Source organism: Vombatus ursinus, unplaced genomic scaffold (assembly GCF_900497805.2).
Source record: "Vombatus ursinus unplaced genomic scaffold, bare-nosed wombat genome assembly UNPS02014832.1, whole genome shotgun sequence".
Taxonomy (NCBI): domain Eukaryota; kingdom Metazoa; phylum Chordata; class Mammalia; order Diprotodontia; family Vombatidae; genus Vombatus; species Vombatus ursinus.
Genome location: NW_020954610.1, coordinates 58,822,824 through 58,839,715, shown reverse-complemented (window position 1 = coordinate 58,839,715; position 16,892 = coordinate 58,822,824). Strand labels below are relative to the sequence as shown.

At 43.2% G+C, this 16,892-nt stretch overlaps 1 protein-coding gene across 4 annotated transcripts in view; it reads right to left on the bottom strand.

Moving 5' to 3' along the window:
• Positions 1-16,892, bottom strand: part of ALG1 (ALG1 chitobiosyldiphosphodolichol beta-mannosyltransferase) — a 40,215-nt gene that overhangs the window by 2,124 nt on the left and 21,199 nt on the right. For 2 of the 4 annotated variants that reach the window (XM_027839278.1, XM_027839279.1), the window contains exons 2-10: positions 4,448-4,525; positions 4,232-4,338; positions 3,480-3,628; positions 3,030-3,119; positions 2,376-2,486; positions 1,894-2,015; positions 1,542-1,580; positions 873-932; positions 299-409 (exon numbers count right to left, since the gene is read on the bottom strand). In XM_027839278.1, coding sequence (XP_027695079.1) covers positions 299-409; positions 873-932; positions 1,542-1,580; positions 1,894-2,015; positions 2,376-2,486; positions 3,030-3,119; positions 3,480-3,628; positions 4,232-4,291 — 742 coding nt within the window. In that variant the 5' untranslated portion in view covers positions 4,292-4,338; positions 4,448-4,525. Of the gene's footprint in view, positions 1-298; positions 410-872; positions 933-1,541; positions 1,581-1,893; positions 2,016-2,375; positions 2,487-3,029; positions 3,120-3,479; positions 3,629-4,231; positions 4,339-4,447; positions 4,526-8,673; positions 8,732-8,754; positions 8,976-16,892 lie in introns of those variants that run through there. The other 2 variants (XM_027839276.1, XM_027839277.1) reach the window with 2 other exon arrangements.

Here is a 16,892-nt window from a genome sequence, read left to right as displayed (position 1 = left end):
GCAGACTGCAAAGGGATTTCTGGGAATGGGGGAGAGGAGAGACATTGACACCTTAATCTAGGGAGTCTCATCTGGTACTTAATGAAGCCTTATTTTACTCAAATTCAGCCATTTGCACCCACCCTCAGGCACCTCTTCCCAAAACTTTTAAAAAGGGTCTATTTATTCTCACTCAACAGGGTCTTGGCATATCTATTATTAGCCTCTTACTTAGATTTGCTTAGTGACTCACAAGTCCATAATGCCTAAGTGTCATTCCATTTTCAGGACAAGCCTATTCTCCATAGGCTGCTCTTACCCAGAAGCAAAGGGTAATCTTCAGCTTCCAACCATGGTGTACAGATCTGAATGTGTTTAAGGCACATCTGGCTGATGATCTGGCCATAATGCTCTTTAAGAGGCCCTTTACCTATGATGAACAGGAAAACACAGATATTGCTCTTCAATCTCTCCCTGTTCTTTGCAAACATATCCCAAAACCGGAGCAACCTTCAACCCTCAATTGGAAATGCAATCCCTCTCATGGAAACCTATTGCTCTATGGGCCTCAGGCATTCCAAGTCAGAACCTTTTCTTGCTCCCATTCATAAATAAGATCAAAAGCCCAAAGAACCTCAAGAAATTCAACAGGTTGACTCACCAGGCAAGCCAACTCCCTTTTCCCCCCATCTCACTATCATCAGCCAGAAACGGGGCAGGTTACAGATTGGTCAGGCATCCCACCAAGCAAACAACTGATCCCTTTAAAATACCACAAATGAACTTTTTGAAATAGAATCCAAAATGGCTTCCCTGTATGTCTGTTAAGCAATTTTAAATACTGCCTGACATTCACTATGTGCAGTGATGAAGACACAAGGAAAACAAGGCACCTGTTATCACACAGACTAGAGACGGGAGGTTTGCTCCATCAAGGATCCACTGCTCAAACCCTAAAGAATCAACAAGGATAATCAGGTATTTGAAGTGAAAAGAGGTGGATGAAACATCAAGAGACAACCATAATCCAGAGGAAACCTAAATCCCACGATGTAGTCGTGTTCCTTCACCCCTTAAGTCTGCTCTTTCCTGTGAAGGAGCAAGAGCTTAGAAAGAAGACGTGAGATAAACAAACTGCAACAGGGCCCCTCACTGATACAAAAGCAAAGGGAATGCATGTACAGGAAAAGGGAAGAGTCAGGCTCCAAAGGCAAGAAGCCAAAATGCCAACCCTGGTCACCAGATCTCCTGATCATGACTGATTAGATCACATTGGATCAGATACACTGAAAGAGAGGAACACAATATTTCCTTGATTTTGAGCCTGTGGCGCAAAGCCTTTGACTTCTAGGATTCTGATCTTGAGGTGATGTCATTGGTCCAGAGCCAAGCAGCTTAATAAGACAAAGAGAGGGGCAACTTTGTTCATATGTGGCTGAGTCTCCCGCCCGGTCTTCAACCACCACTTCCCAAGAGTAATATGACAAAAAGGGAACCAAGAATAGCTTTATTCTAATAGTCCTCAACAAATACAACACCCATAATCACAGAAACACACCTACTTTCTAAAGCTTTCAGCAAGATGGAGAAATCCTCATCTTCTGAAATAAGAAACAAAAACAGCATTTAACCAGTCAGGTGTATTTCTTAATGCCCCTTCCCTCACTTGTGCCTTATGCAGTAGCCCAGGCTAAAGTCCCAAAAGGATACTGATCTTGTGCTCCTGAATAGGGTACAATCTTCCTCCCCATTCCCAACCCAGCGATCCCAGTAACTATATTACTTATGCTCAAACGTGAATTAGTAAATAAGAAGCAGCCCCCTCCAACCCCCTAAAAAAAGCCCTCAGTACAACAGGCCCTTAGAGACAATACTGTAATGCCCAAAGTGTCCAGTTCAAAGAGACCTCAAGACCTGTCCAGCTCGTGCTGCTGACCAGCAAAGCTGGCCGCCCATCGAGTTGTGTCACCTTCCTGCTCCTAGGATTCAGCTCAGTGAATGCAGATCTCTCACAGGCTGGGTCCAAGGGTTCTGTGCTAAACAGAAACAGAGACAAGGACATTATCAAATGGCAGAGATCAGACCAGCATCTCCTTGATGTGGATGGAGTCCCTGAGACACCAGACAGTGTGGTTCACATCCCTGTACCATTGTAACCAGAGCAGTTCCCCACACAAAGGTCCTGGCCAGGCACTCAAGCCAACAAGAGTCTTATTTACCTTTATGAGACCTCCCAGGTGACATACACCAAAAGACTTTCTTGTTATCGAAAGCCCCAAAGATAAGGGAAGAGAAATGTTAACATTCTTACCCTATCTGAATTCTCTTAAACTGCAGCAAAAATTACAGGCTCAAGTGAGAGAACAAATTAACTACTTGGGTTATGGGAGACATACCTTGCTCTGAATGGGGAGTAGGTGTGGCCCAGTTTCATGAACAGCTGATGTTGTGTGTCTAGGGGAGTATTTGTAAAAAACGAGGCTGGCTTGTCATAGACGGTCACAGCTCTGCAACAAGATCATTGAGAAGCTCTAGAGAGAAGGCCAGGAAATAGAAGGCTGGGAAGGACCAAGGAAATGTAGAGACCTCTAAGAGGACAGGCTCAGGGCCCAAGAAAATTACATTCCCTTTTTCCTTCCTACTCAGGAGCAGAGTTCAGAATCTTTTAGAAAAACCTCAGGGCAGCTAGATGGCACAGTGGATAGAGCACCAGCCCTGGAGTCAGGAGGACCTGAGTTCAAATCTTGCCTCAGACACATAACACTCACTAGCTGTGTGACTCTGGCCAAGTCACTTAACCCCAATTGCCTCACGAAAAAACAAACAAACAAACAAACAACCTCCAGAGATGTTTCAAGATAGACTGATGGAAGAGGAAAGGTTTTACTTACCCTGCTCCTTCTGCATACTAACATAACTAGTAAACATACCCTTGTGCCTGGTGTTTTCAAAGTCCTTTGCAAACATTCCTGAGCACATAGTTCCCCATATAGTGAACCTTTCCCCCTTCTCCTTCCAATCCTAATTGTCTGTCCAGGGGCCTTGCATACCTTATATTCCAGTTCTTTGCCAGATCTTCTCTCATTCCATTGGTCACACACAAGTTCAGATCTGACAGGCGGCCACAGAGCTTTTCATACCTGGGAAAGATACATTTGTCAAACTCCTATGCCAGGGCCTGATCCATCACTGCCATGACTACTTATGGTCGGTCAGTGCCTAAGTATTCAAGCTCTGTAATTAACCATCTCAGAGCACTGGGCATTGAATGCCAAGAATAGCCTTATCCAGATCATTTGTGGGAATCAGTTCAGGTCTGTGAAGTTACTGTTCTTGAGCTCTAGTACAATGGATTTTTTTGGTTCCTCATCTAACCCTCCCTTACCGAAAAATAACAAGCTGACTTCATCACATCTCTCTACTAATGCTCCTTCCCCAGTTGTGTCATGTTTATCTCCTTTCATCCAAATCCAATCCCAAGACCCTACTGCCCCCCTCACCACTTAGCCAGCTGTACAAGAGGGTGGGAAAAGCCATGTGTCAGACCCAAGATGGTATAGCCGTAGTTGTGCCAGTCAATGACCAGCTTGCTCCCCCGGAAACAACACACAGCCCAGCACACAACAATGCTGGGCAGGCCAGGTGGATTCTGTGAAAGAGAGAAAGTCAAATCAAAGGCAAGAAACTTTGAAGTACAGGACTAGGAAACCAACGGCAGGGCTTGCACATAACCCAAACTCAATTTAAACTGATCCCATGACCAGGGGACAGGCTACCCTAACAACAGCCACTGTGAGTGAACAGAAAAATTCCCCAAATCTCTCCTAGTGTTGAACTTTATGGAGAAGATGCATGGGACTGTCATTCATAGTCCCAGAGCTCATATTCCTGACCACCTACAGTCTTCCAGAGAGGGAACAAACTTACCAAGATGGTAGGACAGAAATAACAGAGAAAAGAGTGTCTTGAGTTAAGAGATTTAGTGGTAGCACGTGAGGATTACTATGTACCCCAACCCCACCAGGAAGGTGTCACTTCCACACTCATGGACTTATATCTAACACCCTGGAGGAAGCACACTTCTTAATCAATAAGAAGTTCCACTGATAATGTTGCAACACCAAAGGACTGAAGAGGACAAAATAGGAAGAAAGCAAAAGGTTGTCACACAACTATAATCCCCTGAAACCCAAATCACTGTTGGTAAGTGCTGTAAAGTAACTTTTCATATGAGGAACTGACTAACACTTACCTGGAGTAAAATGTAATCCACTGGAGGAGTCTTTAAAAGCAAGGTATACAGAAGGTACATTGCCTGGGAGACAACTTTTACCCCATACTGAAACACACGAGGACCAACTGAAAGTCAAAGAACAGCTGTGAGAATCAAATGCAATTTGGTTCTCCCTGCATTTTTACCCTACCACCTGCCTCAAAAGGGAAAACTAAAAAAGTTAACAAATCTCACCTGGGATTCGATTAACTTCATACACGTGCAAAATATGAATTCTCTTACTGCTTAGGACTTCATCATGAGGTTTGGAGCCTGAAAGAGATATCATGGTCAAGTCCAATGAGAAGAGCACACAGATGACTCCCAAACCCATATCTCCATGCTCAACCTAAGCCCAACACCTCCCTAAACTTCAGGCCCGCATTTCCAACTGCCTGTCTCACACCTCCCCTGTATGTGCCACCAACACCTCCAATTCAACATATCCAAGTCCAAATTCATCATCTTGCCTCCAAAACCAGTTGTTCCATCTGATTCCCCAATTCAGTTGATAGCACTACCATTCTTTCAGTTTTTCAAGCTTAAAATTCAGTCATTCTTTACTCTTCAGACTTCTTCATCTGTCCTTAAAACTGTCAAATTCTTTCAATCCTCTCTTTAAACCATCTCCTACAATGATCCTTCTTTTCCATTCCTACTGCTATCACCCCAGTTCCCAGCCTTATCAATTCTTTGTCCCATATATCTGAATACACACACAATTGTCCAAAAGGTACAGAAACCACAAGGCCAAAATGTATTTACTGGTTTTGCTCCATTTGACTGGATAGAGCAAAATGCTCTCCTCCAACAAGGGGTCTCTCATGCACAAGTTAAAATCATGCAAAATTCCTTGAAAGATGTCACAACAAAAGTACCTATGTTAACTAACTATCTGATGAAAGTTTAAAAAGCTTAATGTAGAGAAATATATATTCAATAAAAATGTTCGTTACTGTCACGGAGAATGTCCAATCAAACAGCAAGCAATTATTGAGGGCCTACTATGTGCCCAGCACTGGGGATATCAAGACAAAAATGAAGTCCCTGACCTCCAAGAGCTTATAGCACTGAATCCAAATAAAACTGGGGTTTGTTTAGCACCTCAGAGACAACTAAATGAGATAAATGATCACTCAAAAGAATCCAGTCCAACTATACATGCAGGCAAAAAAGGCTATTGTCCCAACTATGATCTGAAATTAGAAGGACACTCCATAGAATTGGTCCACTAGTCCATATACCTTTGGAAAACGTTGCATGCAGATGGACAAGGAACTAGACCCAGAACTGAGCAGGAAAAAGAGAAGAATTAATTGAGCAAGAACAAATTGCATTTGGGAAACTGTTCATTGCCTTTAATGACTCCCAACTTCTCTCTGAAGAAAGGTCCACCTTATAACATCAATATTATTCCAGTGATCCAATATGGCCATAAGTCATGGTGAATCACTCATCTCCTTAGAATTAACATTGCAGGTGACCCAAAAGGCAATGAAGAGGCACATGGTGGATTTGAATAGGCTGCAACATATTGTCAAGGAAGAAATGCCCAGCAGAAGCAGTGTTGATGATATCATCAGAGAGATGTAAGCCAGAAAAAGAAAGTGGACCAGTAACTTACTGAAAACAAGCAATAAGCAAAGGACAGACTGCATGCTGGGAATTACTTTGTATAGATCCCATACTTAATTTTCTATTAAGTATGGAAGGGAGAACAAATTGTTCCCTCCCTGCCTCACCAAAGAAAATGTAAGATCCTTAAGGATTGAGATCTCCTCATTTCCATGGCCTATTCCCCCCACTCTACTTCAAATACACACAGGGATGGTCACACCATTGATCTTGCCATCACTCACAAGTGTTGTACTTTCAAGATCATGAACTCTGAAATTCCTTTTGATCATAATCTTTTATCATTCCATCTTACCCTCTGCCTTGGACTCCTAACCTTGTTCTTCATCCTCATCATGACCTCCAATCCCTGCATCCTCAGTTCTTTCCCAGGTCATCAGTCCCAAACTGGCTATACTCTCCTCCCTTCCTTATAGTCATTCCTTGGTGAAACAGTTCAACACCATACTATACACTCAAGTCCCTGGCCTCCCTTGTCCTTACCTATCAGGATTCCCAAACCCCAACCTCAGATTATTCCTACCATCCACTGTCTTTGCTCTTTTCATGTGCTACTGAATGGAGCTAGAGAAAACCATGAAACCATGCTGACTGGGTCCACTACAAATCTATGTTACATAATCCCACCTAGACCCTCAATATGCAAGGCAATCCTTTTACACCTCCTTAATCAGGAGCTGCTCCATTCATAGCAGCTATTCCACACTTTTTATCCCTCCTCAAGCCCTCCCTCCCCCTCCCCTCTGAGCTGAGGACTTGCCTCACACTTCAGTGAAAAAATGGAAACCATTCACTTAGAGCTCCCTCTTCTTCCCTAGGTGGCATCCTCAACTCCTCACTCACACTTACCTCCATATAATTACCTCCACCACATCTCTTGAATACATCCTCCTCTCTATTCACTCAGACACCAGCAAGGTGCAATTTCTCACATCACCTAACATCTAAACTATTGTAAAAGTCCTCTGGTTGGTCTCTGTGCCTCAAGTCTCTTCCCACTCCAATCTAACCTCCACTCAGCTGCTAAAGTTCTCTTCCTAAAGTTGAAGTCTTACCATCACACACACACACACACACACACACACACACACACACACACTCTCAATAAACTGCAGTGGTTCTCTATTAACTCCAGGATTAAACATAAAATTATCTCCTTGGCTTTTTAAAACTCTGGTCCCTTCCTACCATTCCAGTTTTTTTTTTTACAGTCACATACTCTATAATCCAAGGACACTGGCCTTCTTGCTGCTCCTTGCACTGACTCTCTATCTTTAGATTCCATTCCTTTTATTTATTTATCCATGCCTCATGCTTGGAATGTTCTTCCCTCCTCACATCTGCCTTCAAGACTTCCTTCCTGACTCAGCTCAAATCTCACCTACTGTAGGATGCCTCAGTCACTCCTCCCCTTTGCCAGTGCCTTCCCTCTCCTTCCATTTGCACTGTACATATCTTATATGTACAATTTTTCATGTTTTCTCCCCATCAGAATGAGTTGCTTGAGGGCAAGGGCTGTGTTTTTGCCTTTGTATCCCCAGTGCTGCCACACTTAGTAAATTCTTGTTTTCATATCCCCAGCACCTACCACAGTGATTGGCATATAGCAGGGCTTTAATAAATACTCAGGGATGGGGACTGGACATGTGATTTCATTGGTATACAGGGAGCTCCCAGTTGAGCAAATTCCCTTTACCAATGCAGGTATGCAACTTTTCAGCAACTTACAGTCTCTGAGTTGCCTAAAGTACTGAGAACTCAGAGTCACACAACAGCATGTTTAAAAAATGGGTCTTGAGAAAAACAAAATCAAGTCTTTCTGGCTTCAAGCCCAGCTCTCTATTCACTATGCCATGCTCCTCCATGTTATCTGCACACGGTCCAGAGATCTAGAGAAAGATCCCCAGAACATTAGGCTGAGTCCTTGCTGAGGATGCATAGGAAAATGTGGGCAAGTCAAGCAAGATGAGAAGGCATAGAAGGGCTGTAATCTGCACTGATGGAGGAAGTACCCAACTTGATGAGATCACAAACCCACCTAACTCTGGAAGAAATATCCTGGTATTCCAAGAGCTTCCCAGTCTGATAGTAACTGAGCTTTCCAGTCTTCCCCAGCTGCCTAGCTTTCACACATTATAGGACAAGCCAAAATGGACTACTCACTCTTTCCTTCTTGAGCCTTTGTACAGTTTCCCGTCTATAACAAATTCTGCCCTACTCTACTCCACCCCTAACTCCATTTTCATCCCATCAACATTCCTCACCTTCTCCAAAACCTGGCACAACTGCTACCTCCTTCATGAAGATTTCCCTGTTGACTTGCCCCAGGCCAGTAATGAACCCCGTAAACTGTTATCCCTCAATCTTGTCTGAACTCAATCATTTTCTAACTTGTATTATCGTTATTTGTGTACTTACTTCGTTTCTCCACTGGCCTATAAGCTCCTTAAGGGCAGAGGCTATAAACGGTAGAGCTAAAATAAATATTTAATTGTGGAAGGTATGTGTGCAAGGAGATTGAGGAGTTAGCGTAAACCCCCTTCACAGAAGTCACTCTGGAGAAGTCATCCTCCTAGATGCCCAGCATTTCTAATCTGCTTCTAAGTGAAGCAGAGAAGGCCAAAGAAAGGGCAACGCCTTTGCCCTCGGGGAGGTGACAAAACAGCACCAATTACATGAAACACACAAATGAGAATCCGCAGGTGGAGTGACCGGGATGGAGGTGGGGTGGGTGGCTGCCTGCAGACTGAGTCTGAAGCAGGTCTTGGAACTAAAGAACCTCTTACCCTCGGTGCCTCAGGGGAAGGCGAATAGCGACAATCCCCCTGGGTTTTACCCACAGCCGTCCACCCGGGGACCCCGCTCACCGCGGTACCCTAGCAGGGTCACATCGAAGCCGCGCCGGGCCAGGGACAGCGCGTGGTACTGCATCCGGGGACTGCGGCCCACATCCCCGAGCACCACTACGCACACGCTGCGGGCCCGAGGCCGCTGCCGTGCCCACCACACAAGCAACAGGGACCCCAAAGCCACGGCCAGCAGGACGAGAATCACGCTGGAGGCCGCCATCTTGGCCAGCCCAGGAAGTCACGTGCCCGATCACGTGTTGTTGTTCCGGCTCTGGACCACGGAGGGTCAGGACTAGGAAGGGAGTCGTGCGCAACCTCACACCTAGGAGGTGGGGTGGGGAATTGTAGTCGTAGATAAGAGCGAGAGCGAAAGCTTGCAGGAAGGGGGCGGGGCCGCTGAGGAGACTGCGAGACCCGGGTTGGGAGACGGCGGGAGGGAGTCTGCGCACTAGCAACCTGGCTGCTGGGGATGGGTAACGGGGCGGTGCTGGAAGCAGTCCGCCGAGCACAGCCTTCCCCTCGTGCGCAGGAGTTACCTCTGTGCACCACTTTCTGCCCCTACGCTCTGCTGAGTCTTGGCCCGGGCTTGACAATTGAAAGGAGTTGTCATAGGATCACAGGAATATAGGAATGTAGAGTTAGAGCTGGAAGGAGACTTAGAGGTCATCGGGTCCAGCTCTCATTTTGCAGGTGAGGAAACAGACACGGAGAAGTGAATCGACTTGTCCAGGGTCACACGGCTAGGAAGATGTGAGTCAGGATTTCAACCCAGGTTGTCCCGCTTAGCTGTCCAGCACAAGACTAGAGGTCCCAACTCAGTGTCTGAGAGCTGAGAGCTGTGTGAGCCTAACTCACACAACCTTTCTCCCAGTCTCACTCTTCGCCCCTAATTCTGCTCTTATACCAGGTGACTTGACTCTGCCATTTAGTTGCTTTGTTTCTAGGTTAGTGACCTTGAGGGAGTCACTGAACATCTGTGGGGCCCAGTTGCCATATCTGTAAAATGAGTGGATTAAAGCAGATGATTTTTAAAGCCCCGGCTCAATATCAACAATCCTCTAATCTCTTTTCCCCATCCTTCTCAATCTAGAATCTATTAGTTCAACTCCACACCAGGGGTCTAATCTCTAATTCCTCATCTCCTAGTCCTTTTCCTGCTGATCCTTTGCCAAACCTAGCTCTTTGTTACTACCACCATCCGCCTCCTTTTCTCCAGCTCGAATTTTGCTGAATGGGGGTGGAAGAAATAATTTAACCAAACTGAATATGTATCCTACACATTACTCCTTTCTATTCTCAACTGGACCCTCATTGCAGCAACACAATCCTTTCACTCCTTCCTAATTGACTCCCTATTCAGAGATGTGCTGGTAAATGTTTAACAACTGGCTCTCCAGAAAGGAAAAGTATGCTGGACACACTTTTTAATTTAATAGGCATTATTAACATTTTCTCCATAACTTTCTTATATCAAGGCTAGTGTTATCAAACACAAACAGCCACAGGGTCACTAAATTGTATATTAGGATCCCTGCCAGCTGCATATTGATGCAGAAAACCACATAACAATGTTATCTATATTCTGTTGGATTTTTATTTATGTTGTTAAATATCACCCAGTTACATTTTAGTGTGGTTCATGCTGCACTGGGGAATGTTGTGGATAGAACATCAATCTTTAGCTTCCAGTGTGAACCCTGTGGTGTAGACAAGCAACAAAACAATAAATCATCGTGATTTGTAGTTTGCCAATTTCTAAGGTACAATTTCAGCTCACAATGAAAATTGAACAGTCAATTCAAATGAGCTGGTATAAGCTGGCTCCCACGTACCTCTGCCCCTATCCTACTACCAACAAAAGCTAGTCTAAATCTTTTATTTCCTCAAGCATCCCACACCTTCTCTTCCATCCACCTTCCCAAGTTGAGGACCTTACCTCTTACTTTTTTGAAGAAGTTTGAGACTTTGAGGTCCCTCTTCATCTCACAATGTTGAGGTTTAGATTTGGGAGAACTGGTTCAGGTGTGAAAGAATTCACTTAGACCTTCTCTGCAGCCATTGGTGATGAGTTCAGAGTGAACCCCAAGAATGTTGGGGTGCTCTCTGAAGTGATGAGAAATAGACGTGTGGGTCTTAGTGTCCTGAAAGAATTCACTTGGACAGTCTCTGAGTTAAAGAAAGGCCTTTATTGGGGTGACGCACCCAAGCAGACCTGCTCCCCGTGAGGCAGAGCGCCAATGGGTTCTATTCCATGTAGGAGGCAGGGCAGAGGCTGCAGGCCCTGCTCCTCTAAAGGAGCAGAGTGGCCCCTGCTTCCTCTAGGTGGCAAATGCAGTTAGCCAGGTCAAAGGTATGGTTTAAATACAATTTTATGGAATAGGGGGAAGAGGACAAGAGAATGGGAGGAGCAAGCAGGGCTCCAAAATGCCTGGTAGACCAGAGGTGATTAGCAAAGGGAACAGGAAAGGGGAGGGGAAGAGCTGTTCTGGAGTCGAGGGTGCTTTGTGAAAGCACACAGATAGGTCCTCGGTGGGGTCTTCCATGCCTAGTCTTCTCTGATCACTTTTCTGGCTGGTCACATCCTGCAGCTTGTCTCCTACCTCCTATCCTGCTTGCTTTGCTTGCCTCAAGCGCTCTTTTCTACCTCATCAACAACTCCTTGACATCATGCCTCCGTCTCTGTTCCTTTCCTTCAGCCTTGATGATGAAATGATCCTTCTTTTTGCCAAGACCAACCCCTCTACTTATGGCCCTGATTCCATCCCTTCCCATCTTCTCCAGCATATTGTATCCTCAAACTCTCTAATTTTCAAATTCTCCCTGTTTATTAGTTCCCTCTCCACTTAGCCCAAGTCTCTCCATTAAAAAAAAAAAAATCCTCTAGATCCTCCTGACAGGGTATAGGCCCTAGAAACCCTCCTCCACCCCCAACTTCCCCTGAATTCACCAACATGGCCCTGGTGTTGGTCTTAGGCTATAATCCTTTCAAGTGTCTTTGCATTGTGGCTTTGATCCAGCCCCAATCTCCAATTCTCTGTTTACCTCTAATTTAGCGAAGTTCTTCCCTCCAGATGCCCTGGCCATGTCCCACCCTTAATTCCATCTGGACCCCTTCCTTGTGGCCCAGGTCCCTGGCATTTGCCTGGGGCACTGGGCCCTTCTGGGTCCTTCTACATTACTTCCCAGTCATTCAAGCTATTGGCTACTCCTTGGCCACTGTATATGTGTCCCTCTTGCCCCCATTAAATGGCTCAGATTCCTTAAGAGTCTGGCCTGCTTGTCAATACAAGCATCACCAAATCGGACAGATTCTTAAAATCTTGCCCACCCAACCAGTGTTTTAATAAACCTTGTCTCTGGATGAAAGAAGGCTTGGGTTGAATTCATTTGAGGCAGGGCCTTCGTCGTTTGCCCTTTGGGGTTCCCAGCACCCGTAGACCTCAACACTATAGTCCCTTCAAACCATCTCTACTCCATTTCTCAGCAAAAGTGTTAGAAAAAGCTCTTTCTACACACTGCCTCCACCTCCTTTCCTCTCACTTTGCAGTCTGGCTTTTGTCCTCATTTACTTAACTGAAACTGCTCTCCAAAGTTACCAATGAATTCTTAATTAACAAATCTGACTGTCTTTTCTCAGTTTTCATCCTTTTTGGCCTCTCTGCTGCATTTTACGCTGTTAACAAACATTCTCTTCCTGAATTATCTTTTCTCACTGGGTTTTCATAATCCTACTCTTTCCTGGTTTTCTTCCTACCATTCTGATAACTTCTTGGGTTCCTTTCCTGAATCGTTATCCAGATCACCATACCTTTGACCTGGCTGACTGCCTTTGCTTCCTACAGGAGGCAGGGGCCACTCTTCTGCCTTAGGGGAGCAGGGCCTGCAGTTTATGCTCTGCCTCTCACATGGAGTAGAGCCCATTGGGGCTGTGCCTCGTGGGGAGTAGGCCCGCTTGGGTGCATCACCCCAATAAATGCCTTTCTGTAACTTGGAGACTGTCTGAATCAATTCTTTTAGGACAGTAGAACCCCCACATCTATTCCTCATCACTTCAGGAGCACCCTGAACTCATCACCAGTGGCTACAGAGAAAGTCTAAATGAATTTTTTCATACCTGAACCACTCTTCCAAATATGACCTCAACAGCCCTAACTAATTTTCCCCAATAATACCATTGACAAATTATAACTAAACCCCACTATGCAGTTATTTGGCAAATCACCCATTTATAATATTCCTATGGAACATTTTTTAAAGTAATTTCTCTTAACATCATGTTTTTGTAGAATGAATTAAAGTCATTAGGTGGTGGTAGGTCTATACTCACTCCTGAATGTAAGAAATAGGAGGTTCAGCATCAAGGCTCTAGTCCAGACAATGATTTTGTTTTTAGCGTTATTATGACAATGATAATCACCATAAACTCTTACTGTATACCAGGAGTGGAAAAAACTTTCACAAATATCAAATTAGAGACTTGTCCCAACTTGTGTTCAGTCTCCATCCAAGGGAACATAAGAAAAGAAGCACTGTGCAGAGCACTTGCAGGGAAATAAAGAACTGAACTAAAGTCCTTAAAGTGGGGCTTCTTGGTTGAAATCATTCAATGAGAGGCTGTAAAAGGAGTTGACACTAAGGAAGAATTTGTAGGAAGTTCGAAAACTTCATGGGGAAAGCATCGAAAGTAGTTCTAGAACACGTGAGAGAAAGCATAATAATTACTTACATTTATATTGTACTATAAGGGCAGTAAGGAGAAGGAAGATCACAAAAACAAGCACTTTCAGGAGGTTGACAGATGTAAGAAGTCTCCTACAGCAGGATAAGGTTGCTAGAAATGAGGCTAGAGGAAGGGAGAATTCACTTGTAAAAATTCATGTTAAATAAGTTCACCTGATAATCACCCTCTATTTCTTCTGTTATCAGATGATAATGGGAAAAAAAAATTGTTCAGTGTTGGAGAAAACAAACAATCCCTGAGAAGAGTTAAGAGTAAGGAGAGAATGTTTGTAGGTAAAACCTTTGAAAACAAAGGATGTCTCTCTGGTGTGTAAAAGAAAGCAACTGAGAAAAGCCTGTACCTCAGTCACCTTTCCTCAACACTATGCAGTAATGTAGTATATTTCACTAAGAAAAACACTGTATGACAATGTGATTAGATTACCTTTGGTCTTTTAATAATGTACATTTTGATTATATACTTCAGAAAATAAGTGAAGGAGAGAGCAGCTGCAGTCTTGTCAACAGCAAACAGAAGAATTAACTTAGGGATTGTCATGCAAAATGAATAAGTGGACTAGTGATAAAGATAAGGATTAATAACATGAGATCATTGGGCCAATCTAAATACTTGCTTCAATTTCTGGCTTTTCTTTCATTTAAAAAAATTTTTTTTTTTATTTAAGGCAATTGGGGTTAAGTGACTTGCCCAGGGTCACACAGCTACTATCAAGTGTTTGGTCTGAGGCCAGATTTGAACTCAGGTTCTCATGACTTCAGGGCTGGTGCTCTATCCACTGAGCCACCTTGCTACCCTTCTTTCATTTTTTAAAAAACACTTTGCACCAGTCCTGGAGTCAGGAGGACCTGAGTTCAAATCTGGCTTCAGAAACTTTACACTTATCAGCTGTATGACCCTGGGCAAGTCACTTAACCCCATTATCTAGCAAAAAACAACAACAAAACAAAACAAAAATTGAACAATTTGGTGTATTTTTCTTTTTCTTTTCTTAAGAACTTATCCCTAAGTTTCAGATTCAAATACAAAACACAATAGATACTGTCCTCTTCTGGGCATTCCTCTATGATTTCAGTGTATGTTTTATCCAAACTCTTGCATTGCCCTTTTCTCCCCCACCCCATAGCCCATTCACCTTTTGGTAATGTACTGTTTATCAGCATTTCCACCTGCAGGTAGTCAAAAGAAGGAAAAATCAAGTAATTTTAAAGATTTTAGCAAGTTTTAGTAGAGTAAAGAAAGGAGAGGGTAACATCATTGGGAGGCTCACAGATTGTTCTTTATCAGTGCTATGTCTGCCAAATACTAATGACTAAGAGCAAATTCTTCCCACAGGCAACAGACGGAATGGCTCTGAAAGGTAACTGCTTCTCCAAGAACAGCCTATTGATTATGGGACTCCTATTAGAGGCCACAGGAGTTAACAAAATAAGCTAAATCTAAGACTACACAGTTAAAAAAAATAAGCCCATTTAAGTTAGTGGCAACAGAAGAAAGGATATGGATTGGAGGATTCAGAAGGAGCAGGGCAATCTTCACTTTTTCCATTTCTAGATGAATCTAGACCAGACGTATTCTCTTCATTTCCTTAAAACAGGAAAACAACTTTGATTCCCTCAAATCTTCCTAGGGATGTTGTTAACACAAATAAAACAGCACAAGTGACAGTTTGAGACTGCAAAAAACTTCCTAAACTAATGTAACAAATTATCACATCAAGTTAAATTTCCATGTCTAAGCCCTTAAGCAGTATTAAAAAGCAAACCTGTTGGGCAGCTAGGTGGTACAGTGGATAAAGCAGCAACCCTAGAGTCAGGAGGACCTGAGTTCAAATATGGCCTCAGACACACGATACTCACTAGCTCTGTGACCCTGGGCAAGTCACTTAACCCTGATTGCCTCAAAAAAGCAAAGCAAAGCTAGTGTCTGGCCAAAAAAAGTCTTTTTCCAGAGATTGATGTTCTTTCCGTACTACAGCTATGGCAGTCACAGCCTTGAGTGACTTCCTTGATCACTTTCAAAACAGTTACCAACCATTATCAGACCCCATTAAGGTTTCACAATAACCCAAAGGCAACTAAAATAGGTAATTATAAACCTGCTGAAAATGGAACCCAACTGTGAGTTGTGTGTATTCTCCAAGAAAGAGATCAGAAAAAGAGAGGCAACAAATTACTATATTGTAGGATATATGGTTTAGCAAAGCTAGGAGAAGGACCATAATAACAGTACTGACTATATCCAGCAAAATTATTGCCATAACTGGTCCCCCCAATAACCAAATTTATTTTAATTCAATGAACATCATCATCTTGTATGTTCAATGAATGATGCCAGGTGCTGGAGATACAAGGACAAAGAATGAAACAAGCTCTACTCAAAAATAATTTATGTTCTAATTGAGGAGAAAACAAATAGGCCAATACATAAATAAAGTGAACAAATACAAAAATATAAAAATATAAGGTATTTTGGGAGGAAGATGCTAGTATTTGAGGGGCATCAGGACAGGTTTTATAAAGATGATGGTGCTTGAGCTATGTCTTAAAGGAAGAAATATCATGAGTTGTGGGTAAGAAGAGAGAGCATTCCAAGCAAGTGGGTAAGTCAGTACAAAGATGTGGAGACTAGAAATGGAGTGTTCTGTGTAAGGAACAGAGAGAAGGTCTTTTAGCTATATAGGAGAGAGTAATATCTAATGAGGCTGGAAAGATAGGTTGGAGTAAGACTGTGTAGAGCTATGAAAGCAAAACAAGGGATAGATAAGAAGTGTTCTCTTGCTTCATAGAAGTTACTTTGAAAGTAGCTGTTCCCATTTACTCCTAATATAACGTTCATGGAAAGGTAAATTCTGCTCGCCCCATTCTGGAAAATTGTGAAGCTGTGTATTTTAGACTCCATAATTCCCATCTACCATGTTGTTGTTGCTGTTTAGTAATTTTTCAGTCATGTCCAGCTGTCCCATTTGGGGTTTTCTTGGCAAAGATAGTGGAGTGGTTTTCCACTTCCTTCTTCAGCTCATTTTATAGATAAGGAAACAGGCAAACAGGGTTAAATGGCTTAACCTAAGTCACACAGCTAATAAGTGACTGAGGCTAGATTTGAACGCAGGACAATGAGACTTCCTGACTCCAGGCCTAGTATTTTATCCATTGCACCATTTAGCCCCTCTACCATGGACTAGGAGAAATGGCAGATATAGCAAATAAGTATTTTTGTAACCTTAGGAATAGGATGCCACAGTTGTCAGAATTAAAGTATAACATTTTCTGCACTTGTTTACTAGGTTAGCATATCAGATGATTTCCTTCCCCCAATTAATTATATCTATAGAATTTAAGCTCCTTGAGAGTTGGAAATATTTCACTTTTGGTTTTTGTATCCCCATCATAACAAAGCACCTAGCACATGGGAACTT